The sequence below is a fragment of the Polypterus senegalus genome, chromosome 6, assembly GCF_016835505.1.
Source record: "Polypterus senegalus isolate Bchr_013 chromosome 6, ASM1683550v1, whole genome shotgun sequence".
Lineage (NCBI taxonomy): Eukaryota > Metazoa > Chordata > Cladistia > Polypteriformes > Polypteridae > Polypterus > Polypterus senegalus.
Genome location: NC_053159.1, coordinates 163,160,161 through 163,184,167, shown reverse-complemented (window position 1 = coordinate 163,184,167; position 24,007 = coordinate 163,160,161). Strand labels below are relative to the sequence as shown.

General features: G+C 36.2%; 1 protein-coding gene across 4 annotated transcripts in view; it reads right to left on the bottom strand.

Moving 5' to 3' along the window:
* LOC120531758 (protein TANC1-like) overlaps nucleotides 1–24,007 on the bottom strand; it is a 539,293-nt gene that overhangs the window by 108,338 nt on the left and 406,948 nt on the right. For all 4 annotated transcript variants that reach the window (XM_039757454.1, XM_039757458.1, XM_039757456.1 and 1 more), the window contains exon 12: nucleotides 6,323–6,554. In XM_039757454.1, the coding sequence (XP_039613388.1) occupies nucleotides 6,323–6,554 (232 nt within the window). The remainder of the gene's footprint in view (nucleotides 1–6,322; nucleotides 6,555–24,007) is intronic.

The following is a 24,007-nucleotide window of genomic DNA, read 5'->3' as shown; positions in this document are numbered from 1 at the left end:
TATAGCAGGGGATCACTGTCTGTTCAAGTTAGGACTTCTGCACCTCCTATTCTGTAAAAAGGAACTGAGTTGGCAAGAGGTTGCCAGGAGTGAAGCACTAAAGGGATAGAACAGGACAGTGTAAAACCCTCTATGTGTGACAGACAGAGAGAGGGAATGTAAGAGAAGTAGCAATTTAGCATGTCAGAGTGGGTCCACAGAAGTATAGAAAGCAGACCACCAATGTGTGTGTGCATGTGTGAGAAATACAGAGTGACTGCTGCAACCAGAGGAGATGAGTGAGAAGATTCCTTCAGGACATACAGTAAGTAGGCAGGTGACCCAACTGATGCCAGGGGTGCTTAACAATCAAAGTAAAGGTAAAAGAACCATACAAGGCTGACATGCATCTGCATGACTTCCTAATGAGAAGGTAACACTACAAAATTCTGAGCAAATGAACCTGCATCTAATCTGCCCATTTAAAACATAAGTTTGATATTTTTCAAAACAAAGTTATGTCTTCAGGAACATGGTATGCATACATTTGCCGCACAAAATTGTGTTCTAAAGTTAAGTGTTTTCTATAAGTTTTGAAAAATACATACCCTGTCCTGGCATTTTATAATGGAAGCCACACAGCAAGGGGCAAATATAAAAAAATACTGAACTTATTCTTTCCGGTGGAATTAAAGAAATACTGCACCCAAAAGTTATATATTTTTAATATGTTACTTACTCTTATGTTGTTTGTAGCGATAGCTAAGAAAAAATTTTAATCTCATGCTTTCAGGCATAATGGAGATATCAAAGATTCTGGTACAGTATGAGTCTATGCTGACCAACACTGAAAAACAGCACAGATTTTCAATAAGTATACCAAAAATTCTCACATTTCTCATGCCGCATAATCCACATGCCAAGTCGTCCAGTCATATGCTCACAATGTTCTAAACACACATATTTTTAGTAACATATTGTTAAATAAACTACATCTGGAAAACGCTTTTGTGAACGAACACGGATCACATTCAGATGCACCCAAGCATCTGAACTGAAGACCTGCCTCTCCTCCTCATTAATTGGTCTGGAGCGCAGCCAACTAACAGCTGATTCATTAGCTAACATTGTGCTTCACATGGAATCAACTGAAAGTGTGCACTGAGAGACATGTAAAACTAAAGATTAAAAGTTAAAGAAAATCGAGTGAAAGCATTATCAGGAAGAGAAGAAAACACTTTGTTATTGTGCGTTTTCAAGATGCTTCAACAAGCAGAATGTCAATTTACCTGTGCAGTTTCACACACTGCCACTATATAATTTCTAAGTGATCCAGTTGAGGCTCGCCATTATGAATAAAAATGTAATGATGCGAGACGAGTCTCCAATTCAAATGCTCATTTGCGTCTGAATGCGTTTCATTTTCATTCTCAAGAAGAGTTTAGGACATAGTGAGCATACAACTAGATAGATAGATAGATAGATAGATAGATAGATAGATAGATAGATAGATAGATAGATAGATAGATAGATAGATAGATAGATGATTTGATATGTGGAATATGTGACATACTGTATGTAATGTGAGATTTTTTCATGGACATTTTTGCCAAGTTTTCTATTGTCCAGCCTGCGTCACCACAGACTACTATTATATCAGAAACCATTATCTGTTATACATGAAAACATGATAATAAACTTTTTTCCATCACTACAAACTACATGGGGTTAGTAACATGTGAAATAAAATACTTCTTTGAGTGTATGACTTCTTTATGGGAGGCCAATACTCTTCTGCTCAATCATAGAGTGGAGTACAGTAGATGGCATCTGACATCATGTAGTCAGACCACATTACTCCTTTACATGAACAGGCTGCTGTTGAAATTATAAGAGAAGAAGAACTCAACACTGGCAGAATGTAAAATTAAACAGAAAAAATACAGGTGTGTAGCAAGAATGAACAATGTGAGGATTACACAGAGAAAGATATGACTGATATAAATATCTTATCTGTTACCATAAAGAAGCAGAAATAGCCTTGTAAATAGTGTAAATAGCACCATGTAACTTGAGGTACAACTGTTTTAAATTCTTGAAAATGTGGAGATTGATGTTTGAAAAAGCTTTAAAAATTCAATTTAAAAATATAGAGTCATTAGAAGAACATTATAATTTTTAGCTCAGTATAGTTTTAACAGAATAAAGATTAAATATTGCTGCCTATTGCTTTTAGAGTGAAAAGTGATGATTAGTTAAGTTAGCATTATAGTATAAACTGTCTGAACTGTAGTATAAAGTCATATGTCCTAAGAAAGATTCGGCTTGATTATTCTATCACTAGCAAAATACCCGCGCTTCGCAGCGGAGAAGTAGTGTGTTAAAGAAGCAATGAAAAAGAAAAGGAAACATTTTGAAAATAACGTAACATGATTGTCAATGTAATTGTTTTGTCACTGTTGTGAGTGATGAGTGTTGTTGTCATATATATATATATATATATATACAGTACACATATATACATACATATATATATATCTACATATATACACATACATATACACACACACATAAATACATACACACATACATATATACATACACACACATATATACACACAAATACATATATATATACATACATACACACACACATATATAAACATATATATACATATACATACATATCTACATATATACACACACAGCTATTTCAGTATCAGTGCAATACGCTGCTTGTTAAAACGGATGACTCCGCCTTACGTGCAAGTCTGCGTGGATATTATGAACTATCATATTTGTTCAAGTTCTATTTAAATTTTAAATAGAAGGAATTTTTATTTAGTCGACAGAAATATCTTTGGTAGGAATGGTAAAAACAGACAGGAATATTATTCGTGAATAAATCAACTCAAACCTTAAACAACTTATAATATTTTGCTCTCCATAAAAATATATCCTGTCTAAATTATACAAGTTAGAAATAAAGTAAACGTTAAAAGAACAAACATTCAAATTTCTTTACTCTTATGTAATTTTATATAAAAATAAACTTAGATTTTAAATATCCCAAAAGATTTTGCTCTCCATAAAAATATATCCTGTCAAAATTATACAAATTCAAATATGAACATGCTGCATAACAAAACCTGGAAATATAAATAAAATGTGTTCCTTTCAGCAATAACAAATCAAATCATTCAGTTGTCTTTGCTCATATGTCATTTTAGAGCTGGACGCCTGGCATCTTTTTTTGGCCACAAGTTCGTTTCTGTTTGGTGTGAGGTTCTGTGTTGTGGAGATTCTCAGGATGGATTGCAGGTGCTCATCAGTGAGGCGACTCCTGTGTGCTGTTTTGTTAGTCTTTATCACTGAGAAGAGCTTCTCACACAGATATGTGCTACCAAACATGCACAAGGTTCGAGCCGCATGTAGACGGACTTTTTTTGTTCTTCAAAGTCACCAAAGCGCCGTGCAAACTCAGTGCGCAGTGCGCTCAGTTTATCAGCAAAGTGCGTATTTGGGAACACCGTAGTGACGACTTGGTTTAACATTACTTGGCAACAGGGAAAGTGGGGCAAGGTGAACTGGTGCATTTGTGTCTCCCATAAAAGCAGCTTCACTTGAAATCACTTTGTGATTGTGCACGGTTAAAACGTCCGCTGAAGTGTCAGATTCTTATTTAATTATGCTGTTTTCTGTATCTTCTGAATTGCATTCAGGTTACCCTGATGTTTTGTCTCATAGTGCCGTCTTAGATTAAATTCTGTAATTACAGCCACATTAGCTCCACAAATGAGACACACGGGTTCAGTAAACATATACTCAGCCTCCCATCGGTTTTAAAGGCTCTATTTTCAGAATCAACTTTTCTCTTCAGCATCGTGTGAGCTAGCTTCGCAATAACTTGCAGCATCATAAGGTAGACTTGATTAACGGGGTAAGTGTTCGGCAAGGCAGCTGAAGCGCTGCATTATGGGATCTGTAGTTTATTGTGTTACCAGCGCTTCATATACCTGGGCCATTAATAACAATAATACAGTATATAAAATGATCTCGCGGGCGGATATAATTACGCCGGGCGGATGTGGCCCCTGCCCTTGAGTTTGACACATATGGACTAAATAGAACTTGAAAAGATATATTTTTTCAAATGTGATCGCAATTCAGATAGAGTTGCAAGCACTACAGCCTGCATGCCTCAATAAGTCATCCTCCCTCGCTCTTACTTTTTTACCGTTCATCTAATGAATACACTGAGTATGGCTTTACCAAAACAATCATTGATGGCGAATAAAGTATCCATTATTCGAGTATGTAGATCGGGATATATATATATACATATATATATACCCGCGTATCAGCGAGAAGTAGTGTGTTAAAAAGCTAGAAAAGAAAAGGGAACATTTTAAAAATAACGTAACATGACTGTCAATATACAGTATTTGTTTTGTGAGTGTTACTGAGTGTTGCTGTCATCAAGGATTTGATTATCATTATTTCTTTCAATCAGGTTCGTATTTGTAGGATGTGTTGTGTTCAAGTTACATTCCGTGTTTGTCAATCGTTGTAAAGATGACAGGTTTCATTCATCGATTCGTTTCTTACTGCATCAATAAACAGCTCGTCTTCTTCTTTATCTGAGACCTGACACACTGCATGCATGGGTTTTTTTTACACTGTCTTCCTTTAGCGGGACATTGACTTTTTCCAACGTGTGCTTTGTTTCCGCAGTAGTTGGATTTATGAATATGCTTATATGTATCAGGCGCTTCATATTTTTGCTGCCTTTTCAATTGTGTAATTCGGTTTTGTTCAGCTCTTTGGAACTGTTGCTTTTATCTGTGCACTGCGTCAGTTCACGTGAGCTCGGTGTACATGCATCGAAGGTTCCCAGCTGTGCTGGTGCCATCTCGTGCTATGTCCATGGCTGTATTTAATGTTACCTTAGTCCTGGCACTTAAAACTTTCTCTCGCAGTTTCGCTGAGTTTGTGTCAAACACCACCCTGACCATCTCATCTTCCTCTCCATAAGCACAGTCCTTCACCCGTGAATATTTAGTGGCAGTTTGCTATTGGATTGCCGCTGACGGACGGCCTTATATGGGCAGGCACTAAATTACAAACGCCAGCGCAGCCTGTCTATGAACTTAATTTAAAGTGTAGGTTTACATCGTGCTTTGTTTCAGTAGCAGAACTCATGAATATGGTTGTATATGTCACTCGCTCGCTTCTTATTGTTTCGCTGCCTTCTCAATTATATAATGCATGTTTTCTTGAGCGCTTTTTTGAGGTCTTCCTGGTTTTCTATGTACTGCGTGATTACGTGGGAGGCGTGATGATGTCACACGAAACTCCGCCCCCACGGCGTTGAAGCTCATCTCCATTACAGTAAATGGAGAAAAACTGCTTCCAGTTATGACCATTACGCGTAGAATTTCGATATAAAACCTGCCCAACTTTTGTAAGGAAGCTGTAAGGAATGAACCTGCCAAATTTCAGCCTTCCACCCACACGGGAAGTTGGAGAATTAGTGATGAGTCAGTGAGTGAGTGAGTGAGTTGAGTGAGTGAGTGAGGGCTTTGCCTTTTATTAGTATAGATAATAAATCAAGTGTGACCAACAAGCACATTTTCAAGAAAAATATACATGTTCTTAGTTAAAATGTTTGATCTGGACAGAGTGACACAACCATCCAGAAACACAAGTCTATAAACAAGCAAAGGTTAAGTAACTGTGAGAGTTTTCTTAATTGAGCTTGATATGAATTGTAATAATTGAGGAAGAAAAAGTTGGAAACTTGAAACTGTAAAGCTTTCAATAATGAATTTTTAATCCAAACTAAGTCTTTTCTTTAAACTAACTCAAAATTCAGATAAGAAGCCCTGGCAACCCAATGTCCTTAACTAAGGTGGTGACTGTAAAGTAATAAAATTGTTGATGCACACCAGCAGTAAAGCAATAAAGCAATAGTAAACCATCCTTGATTTAAGAGTGCCACTAACATAAACTAAGAATTCAACTAACAAATGCAAAACATAAAATAATAATTTCAGGAAAACAAAATATGCAAAAAATATTCAGACTGTCTCAAAATGGATTTAGATGGTTGTAGCTACAACCACAATCGAAGATGACCCACCCATTATAATTTGATGAGATAAACAACAAAAGTAACATTTAAGCACACCACCTCAGAAAATATATTAAGAAGAATAATCCCTTTTGTTTAGTGGTGAAGGTGATCCTTCTCAAAGGCATTGTCCCATTTTGATCAGAGGGGATGAAAAGAACTAGGTTAATGAAAAAGGGCTGCTGACACGATAAGTCCTGCTTAACATACCTTTTCTTAAATTTACAAGAGGCTCCAAAATTCCTCTCCTGAAAGCTGCCATGGGATCCTGGACACAAGACCTCAGGCTCAGCATACTCTGCAGATGGGTCTCCTTCAGCAGCAGCTCCCTGTATGCTGCCAGCTGATGGGCTCGACAGAGGAGAGCAGCTATGCTATGGACAAATTCTGGCACTAGGCAGGTGTATGTGTTGTCCGCTTGACAGTAGTGGTAAGCAACAACCTGTATGTGAGAAGACAAAAAAAGAACAGAACATAAAATTATATTTGTCTGAGCAATATGCAAAAGCTACTTTCATTTAGAAAAGATTAATCATTTAACACTAGAAAAATCTTTCAGACTTTCCATTTATTGAACCTGTTTAAACTAATCTAGGATCATAGAAAGGCTCAGCCTATCCCGGCACCGATTTTATCATCTGTATTTCACATCCAACTAAAATATCTTCTCCAAATTATATTTCAGATCTATATTTAAGATCAATTTTGTACTTGTGGTCTTAAAGTATGCACTAAACTCTTTCCTTTCTGCAAAGGAAAAGCCAAATTGCAGGACTGAAGCATGGCTTTCTGCCCTGAACAACATGAATAACAGTGTGACCTCCATTAATGTATAAATCGGGAAAAACTGACTTCAAAAAAGGCATGATGAAAATAGTAAGTCCACAATAGCCAGAAAACAGGCAGGTAGTCATTAACAAATAAGCCAACAAGAGCAGGCAAAAATATCCAAAAAGTATAGTACAATAATCATATCTGTAAAACCAAGCCAAAAATCAAAAACTGCAAAAATCAACAAAACACAGAAACAGCTTGAATGGAGACTTTCCCAAAGGTACATAAGCACAATTCTGAAATGAAGACTCGCCAACAAAACTCACAGTCTTGTTTCTGTTGAACGTCTCTTCACAAGACAGCTACCTCATGAATTCTGTTTAAAAACAGACACTTCAAAGAGGGGCAAAGTCAAAAGACAGACCTTCAGTGTTACTTTAAAATGTATGTTCACATCCTCATATCTGGAGACATACCCATACCCTATGCAATGCCTGAAAAAAATTGCAAAAAACATGGAACAAAGGTATCCTTCGACGTAATGCTCCATGATTCACTCTCTGGGAGAGGGTAAGAAGCAAGGAAAATGTTATGACCATGGTGCAGAGCCATCGCTCCTCTGCACTAGCAAGAACCATTTAAGGTGGTCTGGGCATGTAATGAGAAATGATGCCTGTTGCCCACAGTGGGATATGTTCCAAGGTATGTTCACTGAGAAAGATCTTGAGGTATGCCTAGGACAAGTTGATAAGATTTTGTCTCACATTTGGCTTGGGCTTGGCCAACTTAACCTGCTGTGAGGCACATTAAGGAAATCAGCAAATGTTGCAATTGATTAACTGATCATGCATTAAGAAGGACCACTGCGTATGTGTGTCTCTCATGCTTGTATAGATTTGGTGAAATTCAGCAGGTTTCACTCCTGCCCAAATAAATCTCACCACAGCGCATTGTTCAACAATGGTGCAATCCCGCAGGGAAGTGTCCATGTCCATGTTCGTTTGACCTTGACTTTGACTAGACTAATGTCAGAACCCTGTGCTTTACATGTTCAAACTACCCATAATCCACATGAAACATGTTGTATCACATCAGCTTCTATACTTTGAGGTTACCACTGAATTTTCAAATTGCCTTTACTTTTTGACTTACCCGTGTACATATAAAGTACATATATATGTAAATTTCTCGCTTGGTATTTTGTTATGAACCCTTCCTTTATTTAATAAGATTTTTGTAGACTGTTTTGGTTTTTGCCTTTTAGTATTATTTATTAATTCCAGTTTCATTTTTATCTTTGTTTCTTTTTGAGTTTATAAATAAAAGAATCACTATTTTCTAGGGTAAGAAGTTGTTAACAATTTTCCTGTCTTCCTTTGTTTTTTTTAATTTTACATAAAATTACTTTTATTTTGTTTGGCCTGCACAGGTCAGAATCATGAATGCAGAGTTTGGGGCCAGGTTAGTGGTGTTAGTAGGCCATATTTGGAAATTTGTGGACTAACTTTGGAGATAACTGGGTTCTGAGTTTTAAAGATTTCAGATCGTAACAATGTAACAGCATGATTCTATAAAGTGCAAATACTGTGCATAGGTCTTACTCTTTATATTCACATTTTGGAAAATACAGAAAAGTGGAAAGAGTTCTAAGTGTTTCTGCATTTTTGAAGATTGTATTTAAATGACCCTGCCTTGCACCCTGTGTTGGCTGGAATTGGCTCCAGCAGACCCCCTTGACCCTGTAGTTAGGATATAGCAGGTTGCATAATGGATGATTTAAATGACTGTGTGTCCATTAAAAATTAAATTCCACTATCTTGCTACATGGAGCTCTTTATAATACCTCAATAAAATAACAGAAGAGTATGACAAAAATCATACATAAAGGAACACTTCCGTAAAATTGACAGTAAAAATGTCTTTATTTTTAATTTTGAGCATCTTGCAGTCTTGTGAGCTGTAAAGCAATGATAACCACATTTTCCAAAACTGTATGATACTCTTCCAAATTCTCCCATTTATCAACTACCTGTTTCTCTCTTCAAACAAATTACTTTTGAGATCACCAGAACACATTTGCCCCTTTCACACTGCACATTCTGCTGCTAACTCAGTGCCTCATTTTTCACTCCGCATACTAGTTTAATAATTTAGAATACAAATGACTTTTAGGTTGGGTTATTTTTAAAAGATGGAAAGTCTGCCTTAAAATTGTTTAAAACTACCAGACACCATAAAACTGCAACAAGTGATAATAACTATGAGACACCAACATCAAATGAAAATATTCTTAGTAGTTTTACGTAAGACTCTTACACACTAGAATCAGTATATCTCATACTCCACATCTGTTGTCCAACCAGTAATTTTAAGTCACTTCCACTAAAATAAATAAAGTACAGTAGAATACTCTGTGATGAAAGCCCTGCAAACACTCAAGTCTGTAGTGCATTTAGCTCACAGCTGATTACACGTTTTAAGTCACCATTGACAGTTTGCCTCTTGTCTACCTGTTAGTAACTACTTAAAAAAAATATAGGTTGTATATTATACTCCGCTCTTTTGTCATCTTGAGGGTTTCCTTTTATTTTAGTGTGTGTGTGAGTTCAGTCATTTCCCCCCAGATCTACTGCATCTGTAAATAAAGCATACACTTTGGGGACTGCAGTATCATCACCAAATAATGATTTTTAATTGTTGGTAAAGCATCATTTATCTAAACCCAGTCATACTTTGCACTAGGTAGTTAATGAATAAATATTTTCTCTTTGTTTTTATATAATAATTTTAATTTAAGGCATTAGTCTCTTTTTAGCATGTTCATGTTTTACCAAAGATTAAACTGTCAATCACAAGTATTTTATGTATAAAGAATTGCTTCACTTTCAATAAAGTTGACAGCTAAATAAAGAAGCATAACCATAATAAGGCACCAGAACATTTACTAGTGTAAAAACAACATATTTGGCCAAGAACTGCACTGTTTAACTGATTCATCATCATCATTAGTTTTAATGCCATTTTCCTGGTTTAACAAGGTTGGCCATTTTTCTTTCACACTCCACAGACCTGGTCTAGGGCATCCTTTGTGGTGATACCCATTATTCTCATATCATCCAAAACCATATCCAATCACATCTTGTTTGGCCTCTCTACAGACCACATCCTCTGCATTACATCTTGGTGGGCCTTTAACCCATCTACGTTTCTCACCGAATCACCTTAGTCTGTTCCTACACCACACAACACTTAGTGTGAAAGAGATATGTGCTTTTTGTTAATCTTTCTTTCCACCTTGCTGTGATCTAAAACTCCTAACATTATTCCATGATCTTAGACTTCACCAAATTACTTTCTATTGTCTACACCTGTACATGTAATGCTCTCATTCTTTTCAGACTCAAATGGAATCCCAGCCATACAAATACTTTTACTTCTTGCTTGTTTTAAAACATATTTGGAGTAAATTACATCATACTATAACTGTTAAAAATAATTATATTCAATAAATCCAAACTTACCCTTTAAGCTTCAGTGTTATAGTTTTGCTTAAATTAGCTGTGGTTTAAAACTAAGCTAAGAGTGGCTTACATTTACTAGAGTTAGCTAGTCCACAGATTTTCAGTTTACATGTTTTTCAGTCAACTAGTGTTTTTGGTGGTTTGCACTGGAATAAGAAGAATGCATGATCAAGGTTTATATACTGTATATACTAGCTTATTAAAGGACAGCATGACATCATAAATGTTATTTGGCCCTAGTAATTTATTTCTTTATGTTCTGTTAAATTGATATGGGACTATGGCCATTATTATCTCCAAATTCTTTAATATGACCTAAAAATGTCAAATAGCTACTGGTATATTAATGGCTTCTTACATGCATGCAGTAGTACTAGGGTGTTGTACCGTGTTAGCCATTATGAATGTAGAGAAAAGCAAAGCAAAATGACACGTTTTATTGGCTAACTAAAGAAGGGGCCTGAGTTGCCTCGGAAGCTTGCATATTGTAATATTTTTAGTTAGCCAATAAAAGGTGTCATTTTGATTGGTTTTTCTCTACATGCATGCAGTAGTAAAGATATAATCCCCACAGATATATGCTATTTTGTTTCAGAACTGCTTACTGTAATCACATAAAATAAAAAATGAACAGTAAACATTATATAATTCAGTATTTTTTAATTCAATATTATGAAAAATCTAAATGTAGTCTTCCTTTACAGTTCTTTGCCTTTTTTCACCATACAAGCGGGCTGTTGTTACTTGGAGCTGTCAGAGCCACCAGACCTCCGATATTAACAGAGGTGTTTGTATTTTCATTGTATTGCGACACTGTGTGGTTTCCAGTTCCTTCCCAGTTCAGCAGCATTTTGCAGTGCCTACAGACATATTTTTCCCCTTTCTGAAGTTGGCCCAAATCTGTTCATCCTATTTTTCTAATGTATTCTGTCCTTGCCAAAACATTTATAACAAGGTCATTCTTCACTTGAAGACACAAATCACGAATAACAGGGACCCTTGAAAAGATGAGTTGTGATGCCACATTTTTTAAACAAAAGGCTGAAACAACAGCAACTGCAACAGAAGGGTTCTCCTAAAGGACTACACCAGGTGGGAAAACAAAGGCCAAAGAGTAAAAAAAAATTCAATCAATAAGCTGGTCTTTGTCTTCAGCTGCACTGCAGGTATAGAAGAGACGATCAATAGAAAGAAACGTAAACCAGATTTCTCAGTACTTTATTAAATGCTTCTTCTTTTTTTTTAACTCCCCTTTCATAAAAAGTCCACTTTTTATCATTAAATTGTCCAAATGTGAGACACCAGTGTAATAAAAATTAGAATCCCATTGAGACTAAGTTGACATGAACTTTCCAGACTGCGTTATATTTGTGTCCTAATTTCCATGTACCTTGTGGAGCTGACACAGATAGACTGGTTTAAGGCACAATCAGCAGCCCAAAATCTAGAGCAATGAGTCAAAAATAGGTTATGTACGACTATAGCTACAAGGTCTGAATAAAGGCATTCAAGAAGCACATCGTTATCTTAGATTTGTTTTTTAAGCATTTTAACCTAGATAATAAGATCTGTTGATTCATTCTGTAGCCAGCTTGTCCAGTTTTGGGTCATGGGGGACAAGTAATTCATACACATTGAGATATGTATGCAAATATCTTCTTAACCTACAGTATAATGAAGTTCACTTATAATGAAGTTATTCAAATGATAAAATATTGCTTCATGCAATAAATATTTGTTAGCTACAGTATAAATAATAGCAAACCTGAACAGAAGCAAAAAATATAAATCAGCCACACATAGTTTTATTTTGATCATGCTGATAGCACACACCCATAAAAGCTTTTTTTTCCCTTTTGGTAACTTGTACTGCATTTTAGAATTAAAATAACTACAAAGCAGAAGATAGAGGCAGGTTGAACCCTTGTTTTTTGTGTACATATATACCAATAAACCACCATAAAAGCTAAGGTCTCCTCCTTTTCTCTTCAATGACAGAATATTCTAAAGGTATCCTCATGCCCAAAATAAATGCAACGGAAGCCTCAGTATTAAAAAATATTCTTTATAAATAAAATACAACACAAGAAAAAGAATAACATTGTATCAAATAACAGTTTTTATATATTTTTTGAGTTATTTTATTGGTTCTTTAATATGTAGTGTTTGTTACTGAGGATGTCTGATCATTTTGTATCAAGGGGAAAAACTTTTATTTTTCTCCTCTTTTGTTTCTTAGTTTACACAACGTAGAGTTATGTAACACATGACTGTGATCACTGTCTCAATCATGCCACAGGGACAATATAAATGCAGTGTGTATCACATCAGAAATTATCCCTTGGTGAATAACACTCCTTCAGCTTGAGTTCTAGTGATATTCCAAACAGACCCTGGAATCAGGTTTTGTGCCTCGGTTATTGATCTCTTTTTGACCTCAATTTCTGATTCTGGTTTTGCACTCATGTTTTACCTGACTTTTTGTTTGTATTTTTCATGCTTTGACCTGTTTACCCCCCTGATTTTGATTTGTTTCACTTAACCATCACTTGGTTATATTTTTCCTCACAATAATCCATTGATACCAGCTTGTCATAAAAAGGATACATACAAACAAAATATACAACTAAACACACAAAACAAAATCTTAGCTGCCCAACTGTGTGTAAGTAATACAAGGCCTGGCATCTGTGACTGCCCTGAATAGTGCTTCATGCATTTTCCAAAAATATAGCCAAACCCTCTTTAACTCACCTTCCAACATTTCTGTCCATCTTTTTTATCTTTCAACCCGTTCCTCTTTTCTTCCCACCCAGGGAATACTTGCCCTACTCACCACCTGACTATAAGTTCATTGAGCCTATAATCCTATCTTGGAGCCACTTCTAAAATACAAACCCGGCCAGAAATGGCTTTAAGTGTCCTTGCTTCTCCACACTAGCTAAATTAGGATAACTATTTCTGTTTGTTGCACCTCCCCTTAAATATTTCATGGCCTGATTCCTGTCCAGCAGTACCTGAAATTGTCTGCAGTCCCTAGCCTGACCAGCCCCCCTCAACAGAGAGCTTATGCTCACTTTTACTGAAAAAGGAAAGAACATTTTAAATATGTAAGTGTGTCAAATGAAAAATTTCAGCCAAATAAATCATACTTCCCTAGCCGTCGTTTTATTTCAGGATGACTATGTGTTGATGAACTATTTCATTTTTCTTCTTTCAAACATGCAGTTGTCATCATGCTCTTGCCCTTTTTGCTTATGGCTACCTAAATCTGTTTCACTGGGTTGGAGGTTCATGCATTCCACTGAACAAGATCAGGGTCCCATTGGAGGGTGGGGGTAATCGGACAGATTTGCTTCTTATCTTGAGTGTGTACTCCTGGGTACCCTAATGAGATATATCTTTTCTGTGATTGCGGCCTAACTGAGTGGTTGTCTTTCTTTAGCAATTTTATACTTTGAAAAAACATATTATATAGACTTTCTGCACATATTGGATCTCTAGAAGGAGACATGATGAAATGTTTGACAGTATAAAATTTTTTTGAAGCTCTAAAAGGCAGGAAGATAATTTCCCAATGGAACTGATGTTCACATGTTTACAAAAGGTTTCAGACTGCTATCAAACCTTCATAAGACATGGCCATTGATCACAAACAAATGAGAAATGAATTGTCAGGCATATCACCAAGGACTTTTTCATTAAACAGTTTTAAGAATTTTATTTTTGTACAGTTTTTTACAGAGTATAATCTAAATTTAGTACAAAATCAATTCACAGTATTCATATACATACTGTAGTTTCTTCATGCACTTAGTTCTCTTTGAATCCTCATTCTAAGACTTGGAATTGATAAACTGTGAATCACATTTGTGAACCTTTGTGGTGGCATTGACAATTTAGAAAAGAGATGTTCACACTGTCGGAAAGAAGGATATGTAGTTTTCACTGTGGTCTAGCTCTCCTGAGCTGCTGGTGCTGGATCAACCTAAGTAGTTACTTACATATAAATTTTCCTGTAAATTTGGTTTCTCCAGCTCTGTGATGTTTTTGTGTTATTGGTATTAGAGAGTAAATGGAAACTGTTATTTACTATTAATTACTTAATACGTTGACAATTTTTTAAAGTGTTAAAAAGCAAGGATTTTCATATTATTGAAATTATGTAAAAATGAACTGAAAATAGAAACCTGACTAACTAAACCATTCAGCCAGCAGCTGATTTGGGAGAAAGAAACAAACTATTCACGTTATATTCATCACTGTTTTTACATTTAGGATCATTATTGCACTTGATGATGATTTAACCAATCATTACATTTTACAGTTATCTTTTCAATCGCAATGAAAGACTGGGAATTGTGTAAAGCTAGCAAAGTAGTCAGTGATGTAGAAGTGCTGAAAAAAGCAACATAAATTTTTTGTGCCCCCCTTCCCCCACATAAAAAACACAATGCTAGAAGCCCACCTTTTACCATTCCCTAGCCATCATTTTTCTTGCAAATGATCCTAATTACATGCATGCTCCAGGTGCTGTGAAGGAATTTAATCAATATCATGTCTGTCTTAGCTACATCTTCATGATTTCAATCACCATGATTACCATCATAATTGGCAAAGTGGGCATCATATGACCAGAATACCATAACACACATCACATGGCACAACTATATGTTTTAGCTTGGGACACAGTAGTCCGCACACAGAGATTACTGCAGCTCAGCACATTTAGCAGTATTCAGTAATATTACTAAGATGATTTAAAGGTGTTTCATTCCAATTTAATTTAAAATTGTTACAAATAAGGGTGCCATATTGGCACCAAACTGTAAAATTAGATCTGCCTCATCATAAAAGGAATTTAAATAAATGTCTACCAACACGAAACAGCGGAAGTTACTAATTACTTTTATTCACCCAAACATGATTCCACAGTTGTTCTCCTACTACTATCTTCTGAACTAATAAGCGCGTTAGCATACATAATAGAAACAAATAGAACTACTGTATGTTCTGTTTCAACTTTCATTAGCATGGGAGTCAGTCACCTATTTCATAATACAAACTACCAGCTAAAGAGCCACCTGAAGGGGACCCTTTAACAGGGGGAAAAACTGGCAAAGTCACAAAAGCATTCCAACATGTGCAGCAAAAGCAAGCGATCATTTTAAGAAAAGTGAGTAATGTAAGAAGTGGGAAACCACTGACACTTAACACCTGCGAGCACTTCAATGGCACTGCGATACAAATATACCTACTCTCTTCCTATTCAACCTTTGTGCAAGACATGCTTATTAGACTGTCAATCCTCAGCCACAATGCACTCCTGCTTCCTGATTAGAAGAGCAGTCCTTCGATCATTGGTAAAAGTTTTTATATATATTAAACCCCATTCTTCCTGACTCGGTGGCACAAATTTAACTGTTGCTCAACTACAAAGTTTCATGATTATTTTTATAAAGGGAAACAAATTCAACATTGTTCATCTAGCTGGACCATCACTAATATTAGATAAAAGGTAGCCCAGCCGGCCCTGAGTGATCCACCTGGTTCTATATTCTGAGCCCTGTTACCTATGCTTGCAAACAATATATACTGACAGATCAAGACACAGAAAACTCAGCTTGAATTCAGGTGTACAGGTCGAGCAGTGCTGCAAACTAGCAGTTCAAAGTGACCTCACAAACTGGGTGTCTCGTCCAATTCCCTGTCGACATATTAGTTTTTATCTACTCTGTCACAAACCAGGGAAGAGAAGAAAAAAAAATGGGACAAGAGGCTCTACTATAAACTAGCATAGCTCAGGAATCTCACATCCCTCCTGGTGTGAACATGAGTGCTTGACAGCTTTCTTGTGAGGCGCACGCAGTTTAAAATAAAAAAAAAAAAAGGTGACGGCTATAGATGGTACTTTGAGGAATTTCTGCAAATGTTTAACACCAATTTTTACTTACAATGATGAAGTGGCCAATCAATTGACAAATGGATAATATCATCATCCCTCACCTCAACTCTATAACTCAAACTGCATAATTATGAACGAGGCTTAGTGTTAATTATGTCAAAGTCACATTTTGGACTAACAAGAGAGTACACCAGACATGGCAGGGTACTATCTAGAGCTTCACGTTCAAAGCACAGCTTCTACAAAGCAATGGTAACCCATCCTCAGAACACAAATGACCAATGTAACTGAGGCACAGAGCAGCACACAAAGGTACAGCCAAAAGTACAGAAGAAACAACTAAAAATATTCAACCAGGCAAACACTGATAAGTAATTTGAAAACAAATCACTGGGATATAAAAGACTCAATAACTGCATTCTTAAATTAGCTCAGGAATCTGTTTTTATCAGAAAATTACTTGAAATGACAGGAAAACAGCAAGAGGTAGCATGGTAAATATGGCCAAGGGCATGCTGATGGCATTTCCGGATGCTAGTAATAACATAACACCCAGTGATGCAGAATAACCTAATTGTGGAGTACTTGTTTAGTATAAAACAACAGCTGGAGTCATGAGCTCAAGGTGTAAGCAATTTAGATTTATAGCCTTAAACAGTGTACCCACTACTATTAGTTCTTACCAGCGTTATCTGATTTGTTTAAATGTTTTTCAGTAGAGTCGGTGGTTACATTCATATAGAAGCACAAGTATTGATTTTTTTAATTGTAATTACCAGCTGTTTACAGGGATAATCAGCATGCAAGCTGTGTTGTGTTCAGTAAACATGCAAAGACAGAGTGCAGACTCACAAAGGAATAGGAGTGACAATCCTGCCACTGTGGATAAGAAACATTTTCTTGGTACGTTTTCAATTACAGCCTAGGAGAATTTCTTACAGCAGTTAAAATACTAGGCTAATTAGCATCAATAAAACATATACAACAATTGTTCCAGTATACTGACTTTTGTTAGCATTTCATGAAGTACAAGCCTTCTAAACATTACTTGCAGGCTGTATTCATGTAATCTTATACAGCACTGAGATTATGGAAGACTGTTGGGGGTAGTTGGGAATTAATAGGTTTGTGGGGGTCCCTGCAGATCAGTGGTCCAGGAATTTTCTCATAAGTGTGCCAACGATCTCCTTAGTAAGCAAGCCCATTAAAAATTGAGTAAAGGAAATGACAAAGGAAGTGTTTTCTTTTGTTTAATAAAAGAAAACACTAAAACCTCAACATGACCTCGTAAGTGATAGGCAGTTAATTAAGTAGCTACCAGGAGAAAATGGCTCAGACAGAATATTTAAAAGGCCAAGGCATGAACTGTGAATGTGTGAAGGAAGAAAAATGCATCTTCCTAATTATTCATCAAGAATGTTCTTAAGAAAATTTACTTAAAAATACAGATTGATGATTCCAAATTGGCCCTGTGCGAGTGTGACAGAGGGTTTGCATGAGACCGGCCCCAGGAATGGACTGGTGTCTTGTCTGTGGTTGGTTCCAAAACTGTGCTTCATTGTTATAGGCAAATGTTCCAGCTTCCTATGACCCTGAATTTATTTTAGCAGCATCATTATGTTTTATGTTCTGCTTCATTTTTTCATACTATATTTGTAATTATTGCATAATGTGATAAATTATAGTGCACTTATCAAAAATGAACTAAACTGTACTGAAGTAGTTGCTATTGACATCCTGTGACCAGTCAAACTTGAGCACACCAACTCAGCTACTGAACAGAGGTGAGGGGTTTTTTGGAACCATGCCTGTTGTTTAGGGAGTGCATTACATGATCGGCAGATGAAGCTCCCATCAGACTGCCATTTAATCCTGAAAGTTTCGTTCTAATACATTATTCATTTTTTCTGGTATATTTTATAAAAATGCCTTGGGATGTCTTACATCCGTGTTCAATATCCTTCTATACCTACCCTATGGCACAGTTTTTTATGCGTATTTATAAAGTGGCACATTCGCTGCCAGTCAAGGACAAAGCAGATGGATGATTTTCCAAGTATTTTTAAGACGCTGAACCTCGACTGGAAGTAGGGTTTTGTGTTTGTGGATGAGTACATATAATATGTACTGGAATGGATGGTCATTCAGGAGAGTAAGTTGGTTATTGATAAATATTTGGTTTGGTAAATCAGAAAAGACCTTGCAACTTTTTTCTGTGATGAAAAATAAAGGAATGAATTACCTTATTACCAGTTTAGTGAGACACAATGGCAATGTGTCTTACTAAACTCATAATCTGAAGACAAAAAAAAAATCAGAAGGCAAACTGAACATGGTTTTGTAGGCTAAGCAGTAAGAAAATGATATAGATTGGTACTAATACATAGTAAAACTCAGTCTAAGTAAAACTCAGTCTACTTTCCATTTGAAATGAATAAAAAATAACAAGTATAATATCTGATTAGTCAAGGGATTCATTTGCAAGCACTAATCAGTTACCAATGAACAGTAGGACTCCTTACAGTGAAAACCTGACTATTAGTGATCCAACTCAGAAGTTGCTTCTGGACCCCATTGGCTGATACCATCACTCCAGCCAGTTTCACAGTTTTATAATTCATAATATTCTTATTTTTAATTTATTTCATTGTTTATATAGTAGGCATTTTTCTGACACCATTATGTACTAAAGATTCACGTCTGTTCATTCATTCATTCATTATTCAATTTCCTTAACCTGCTTATTTAGATACAGGGTCATGGGGCAGCTGAAACCTATCCGAGCATCAGGCTCAAGACAGGAACAACATCTAGACAGAGTGCCAATCCATCGCTGGTTGAACACACACGTACACATGCACATGCACACACACACACACACACACACACACACTCATATATATAACAAATTTAAAGATTAGTCTACTTTGTCATAGCTTTCATTACTTAAATGTCTCTTTTGTCATTGTCTTATTAATTCACTTTATCTGTGAATATTGATCCCTTAATTGTATCCACATACATTTAATAATGAGGAATGAAGGCACAGGTACAAACAGCATAAAAGTCTAAAAATGTCAGACAATTCAGGGGTCATACCCACCTACTGTATGTACACCTTAATATGTAACACCTTTGTTAACAGGAACGTGAAAAAATAATGAGAGCATAACCTTAAATTCAAAATGGAAAAACAAATTTCATGCTTGTTTACTGTACAAATTCAGGCTATATTCATAGCAAAGTTAACCAATCCAGAATATAATTTTAGGTTTGAGACAAAGAGGAAACAGCTTGCACATTTAAAGAAGAAAGAAAAAAAAACTGAACTGAAACTGGGAACCAGTGTTCTATCTAGGATTTGTTACAGACTATGTTCTAAGCCCAATCAAAGCTACCCATATCCACCCAAAAATATCAAAATCTACTAATATGTATCTGCACAGGAAGTAAACACATTTAACTATGAAATCTAGTATAAGTATGAGTAGCTGAATTAAAGATTGCACACCAACATCAACATATAAGAACAGTTAAACGATATCTTCGAGGACTGACTTCTGACCTTAGGTTTCATCTTTTTTCCTTGAACACACCAGGCACATTTATTCACATGGTTTGGAATTACCCTTCTGTGTTCAGTTTTCGGCCTGGTGTGTCTTATTTCTTCTATTAACATTCTATTGTTTTCCACATTTTTTTTTACTTTTCTTCACTTCATTTATTGATTATCCGGCAGAGGCGATTTGCTTTAGTGACAACTGCAGTAAAAGTTGACCTTGCCTCTTGCTAGCAATCCTCATATTCCTTTATCCTTTCCATCTGGAAATTGTCTTTTTTTAATTTGGCCCCTTTGTAACTCTCCATGCTGAGGATCAATGCTGCATCTTATTCTTGCACTGATAAGTGGTCTGACATAATAAAGCTATACCATGTATGGGTGCCCACGGTCCTAGTGAAAGCCCTAGTCTATAGCTTTTAGTTTTTCTATTTCATAATGGGGTTGATTCCGTGCTGCTCACACATTTCTCCACAGAGATTTTGTTTTCTTTGCTGTTGTTTTCAATTTTGAATGTGAGTTGGTTTGCTATTTAGTTTTGGGGGGAGCACCAGTCTATACAAAAACATACTTAAACAAAAGAGCAGGCCTACAATATCTTTTTTACCATAGCATATTTCAGCTAGAGCTCTTGGTGCACCAACAAAACACTTAAAAAAAAAACTGAAACGTCAAATGAAGCAACAACCATTTTCTACAAGTCTGTGGTACTGAAGGCTTCTTGAACTTCTCATTCACCGTGTGGTAAACAACCTCTCTGCTGAGGGCAGAACCTACTAGAGAGCATCATAGGCTGCCACGTTCCAGCTGTGGATTCAAAATACCTTCACAGACTGAAAGATTTTATCAAAGCTGTTACACCCTGTGTGTACTGATACCCAAACAGAAAATGAAAGAAAAAATGATGAAAACTAATAGACTAGGACATGAGAGAAAAATCCAAAGTCAAAAACTGGCTGAAATCAAAACTAAAACATCAAAGAGAGTGAAATAAAAAAATCCAAGTCCATATTCTTGGCAAAAAGTCCATGCTACCAGAGCTACCATGTAAGCTCTAGCTACCACACCAAACATTTGACTCGAGAATCTAGAAACTTGAATGAAGGCAATAGAGGGCTTTCATCTTAAATAAAGACACTCCAATGACGTCGTCCGTTGCATCTTTCAGTTGTCTTATGGTAGTAAATGGACACTGTAACTAACAAGCAGTCCCAAAAATGTCAGCCCCCATGGGAAACGAGAATGGTAATATAAAAAAATATATATAATTTTTACAAATATAAAAAAAATATAGTTGATGAAAAATATATACAGGAAAAAAACTCCAACTTGAAAGACCCCTCAAAATCATAACTATCACTTTTTACTCTTGGTGGGTTAATCGATAGGAGATCCAGATGTCATAACAGTACAAGCTGTAAGATGCATTAATTTGACTTCTTGACATTATGACAACAATTTACAGAAAAAGGCTGTATTTGAGTTAAATTGGGTAATTGTGGGCTGCTGTGATGTGATGTGATTACCATTGTTCTTTTGTTGTATATGTGTACAAATATTGTATTTGAATGAGACAGATTAGCTTAAACTGAGGTAAGCAATACTACTCTGGAGCAAGATTGGCAATAATGGTATATTCTCTCTCTCTCCCACAACATTGTGAAGATGCTCAGTGAGGTCACCCAAACCTGACCGACCATGGTGCCCAGAGGTCTTGGTGTCTCACTCTTGAGCAAGACTTAATAACTTAAGCACTCCGATTCAAGATACAAGATCGAAAGACAAAGGCAGAGAACTCTGTGTGGGCTGATTTTCTGGTCAGTGTCTTTTTGTTGTGTCATTTGTGTATCCTTTTGGTTTTCCTTTTGCTATAATTAAATGGGTCTAACAGATTGGTATCCCAATAAATCGTGCTGCTTCAATATATGTCCCTACCACCCATCTCAGCTATCCATCCATCCATTTTCCAACCCGCTGAATCCGAACACAGGGTCACGGGGGTCTGCTGGAGCCAATCCCAGCCAACACAGGGCACAAGGCAGGAACCAATCCTGGGCAGGGTGCCAACCCACCACAGGACACACACAAACACACCAAGCACACACTAGGGCCAATTTAGAATCGCCAATCCACCTAACCTGCATGTCTTTGGATTGTGGGAGGAAACCGGAGTGCCTGGAGGAAACCCACGCATACATGGGGAGAACATGCAAACTCCACGCAGGGAGGACCCGGGAAGCGAATCCGGGTCTCCTAACTGCAAGGCAGCAGCGCTACCACTGCGCCACCGTGCCACCCATCACAGCTATTCAAATCATAAAATTAATTTGGTTACACCTGGTACATTTCTTTTACCTCTTTATAAAAACAAATATTTTCTAAGACATATGCTTTTTTAAGTTAACTACTGAGAAAGGCAGACGGAGACGTTGTTTTTGGGGAGGCAACTTCCAAATAGTAAGCACAGATATGACATTGATAGTCATGAGCTAACTCACTTTCCTGAAGTAGCATTCCAGAGACAAACCTCCCACTTCCAGTGTGTTCAAATGCTTAGCTCCTGGTTCATATTTCTCAGTTTGCACAATGCGCATATTTTAAGTGATTTATAAATACATCTCCTTAAAATAATGAAGGATAATGAAACAAAACAGAGTATGGAAACATTTCCGCTAACTTTGGCATACTAAAATAAATTATCCCCAAGGACACTTACATATTTCACATAATTATGAAAAAGACTCCCAGCACTGTGGGTGTATTTATCATACATGTCATTAGTGGCAGCTTTGTGTACTTGAACAATGTATTGCCTCTTTTGTGATTGGAAAATGAAATGGAAGAGCAGTCTAAATCTAAGCTTATGGTGAAACAGTATATGTATTTCTACACCAATAATGGTGTGTTGCTGCTTTTAAAGGGGTACTGCAGCAAAGAGCTTTCCTGCCCCTACTTCTATTCAGTTTAATTGTGAAGAAGGACTGGTGTCAATGGGACTCTCAGATATTCACAAATCAATTTGAATTAGCCAAAACCATGATTATGTGAATTTAGATATTTATACATGAAGAAAAAGAGGATCTTCCAATAAGAAGCTTGCTAACATCACTAAGTGTTCAGAATTATTTCTTAAACAAAAGAACCAAAAGTATTCTATTAGTTTTCTATTAATTAAAAAAGTGTTCCATAATGTGGTTGATCAGATTTCTCAGAATTATATCTTAAATTCTCTTTTACAACTCTTAAATTTAATGTTTGACCCATAAACTGCACATATGCTGTCCTGATCTATAATAATACATGTATATCTTTGCTATAGGATGCTGCACTACACAATGTTTTGCATATATGAAACCGATTATTTCAGATAATGCCTTACTATACCACTATAAATATAATATTTAAAAAAATCTGTAGTACATGCAACAACGAAATGTTAAAGATAAAAAGTAAGAAAAGCAATGTGATTGTACGCTACCATAAAGTAAAAAAAATGAAGTTTACAAAGACAAAATAAATTAATCACAAATTTCAAATCCTGCATGTGTGAGGATTTACAAGCATCTTTCTACACAGTTTTGATGTTGCTCCGTTTAAATATTGATGATGTTCTGCAAGAAGTATTTGAAGTTTATTCAGAAACAGAAAATCCTGATATTTCTGCAAATCAGTCCATCTCCTTTATCTCCAAATAAAAGCAGAGACCACCTCAAAGCCTTCAGTCACAACAAGCCAGACTCTTCATCTTCTCATACGTCACACTTTTTTACGAATTAATGTTGTATGGTGTGGTTTCCCTTTAATTATTATTAAAAAAATATTTTTAATGAAAAAGGAAGAAAATAATGTTTCTCTCACTATGGTACGTTTTACATTAAGGTACTGCAAGGTCAGATTTCAGTAAATGCCATTTTGCTCAGCATATCACAATTAAAACTGCAGAAATTCAGGAAGTGTCAGACTGCCTATGTGGCAACCGAGAATTGTTGTTAAGGGACACATTGGTTCAAGATGATATGTAAGAATATGGAGGCAGTGACAGGTGAATCATTTTCTAAAACAAGTGCTGTACCGGAAAATACACTGTAGACTGACACCAACCCCTTGGGTACTGTCCACACATTTCCAACTCCTAT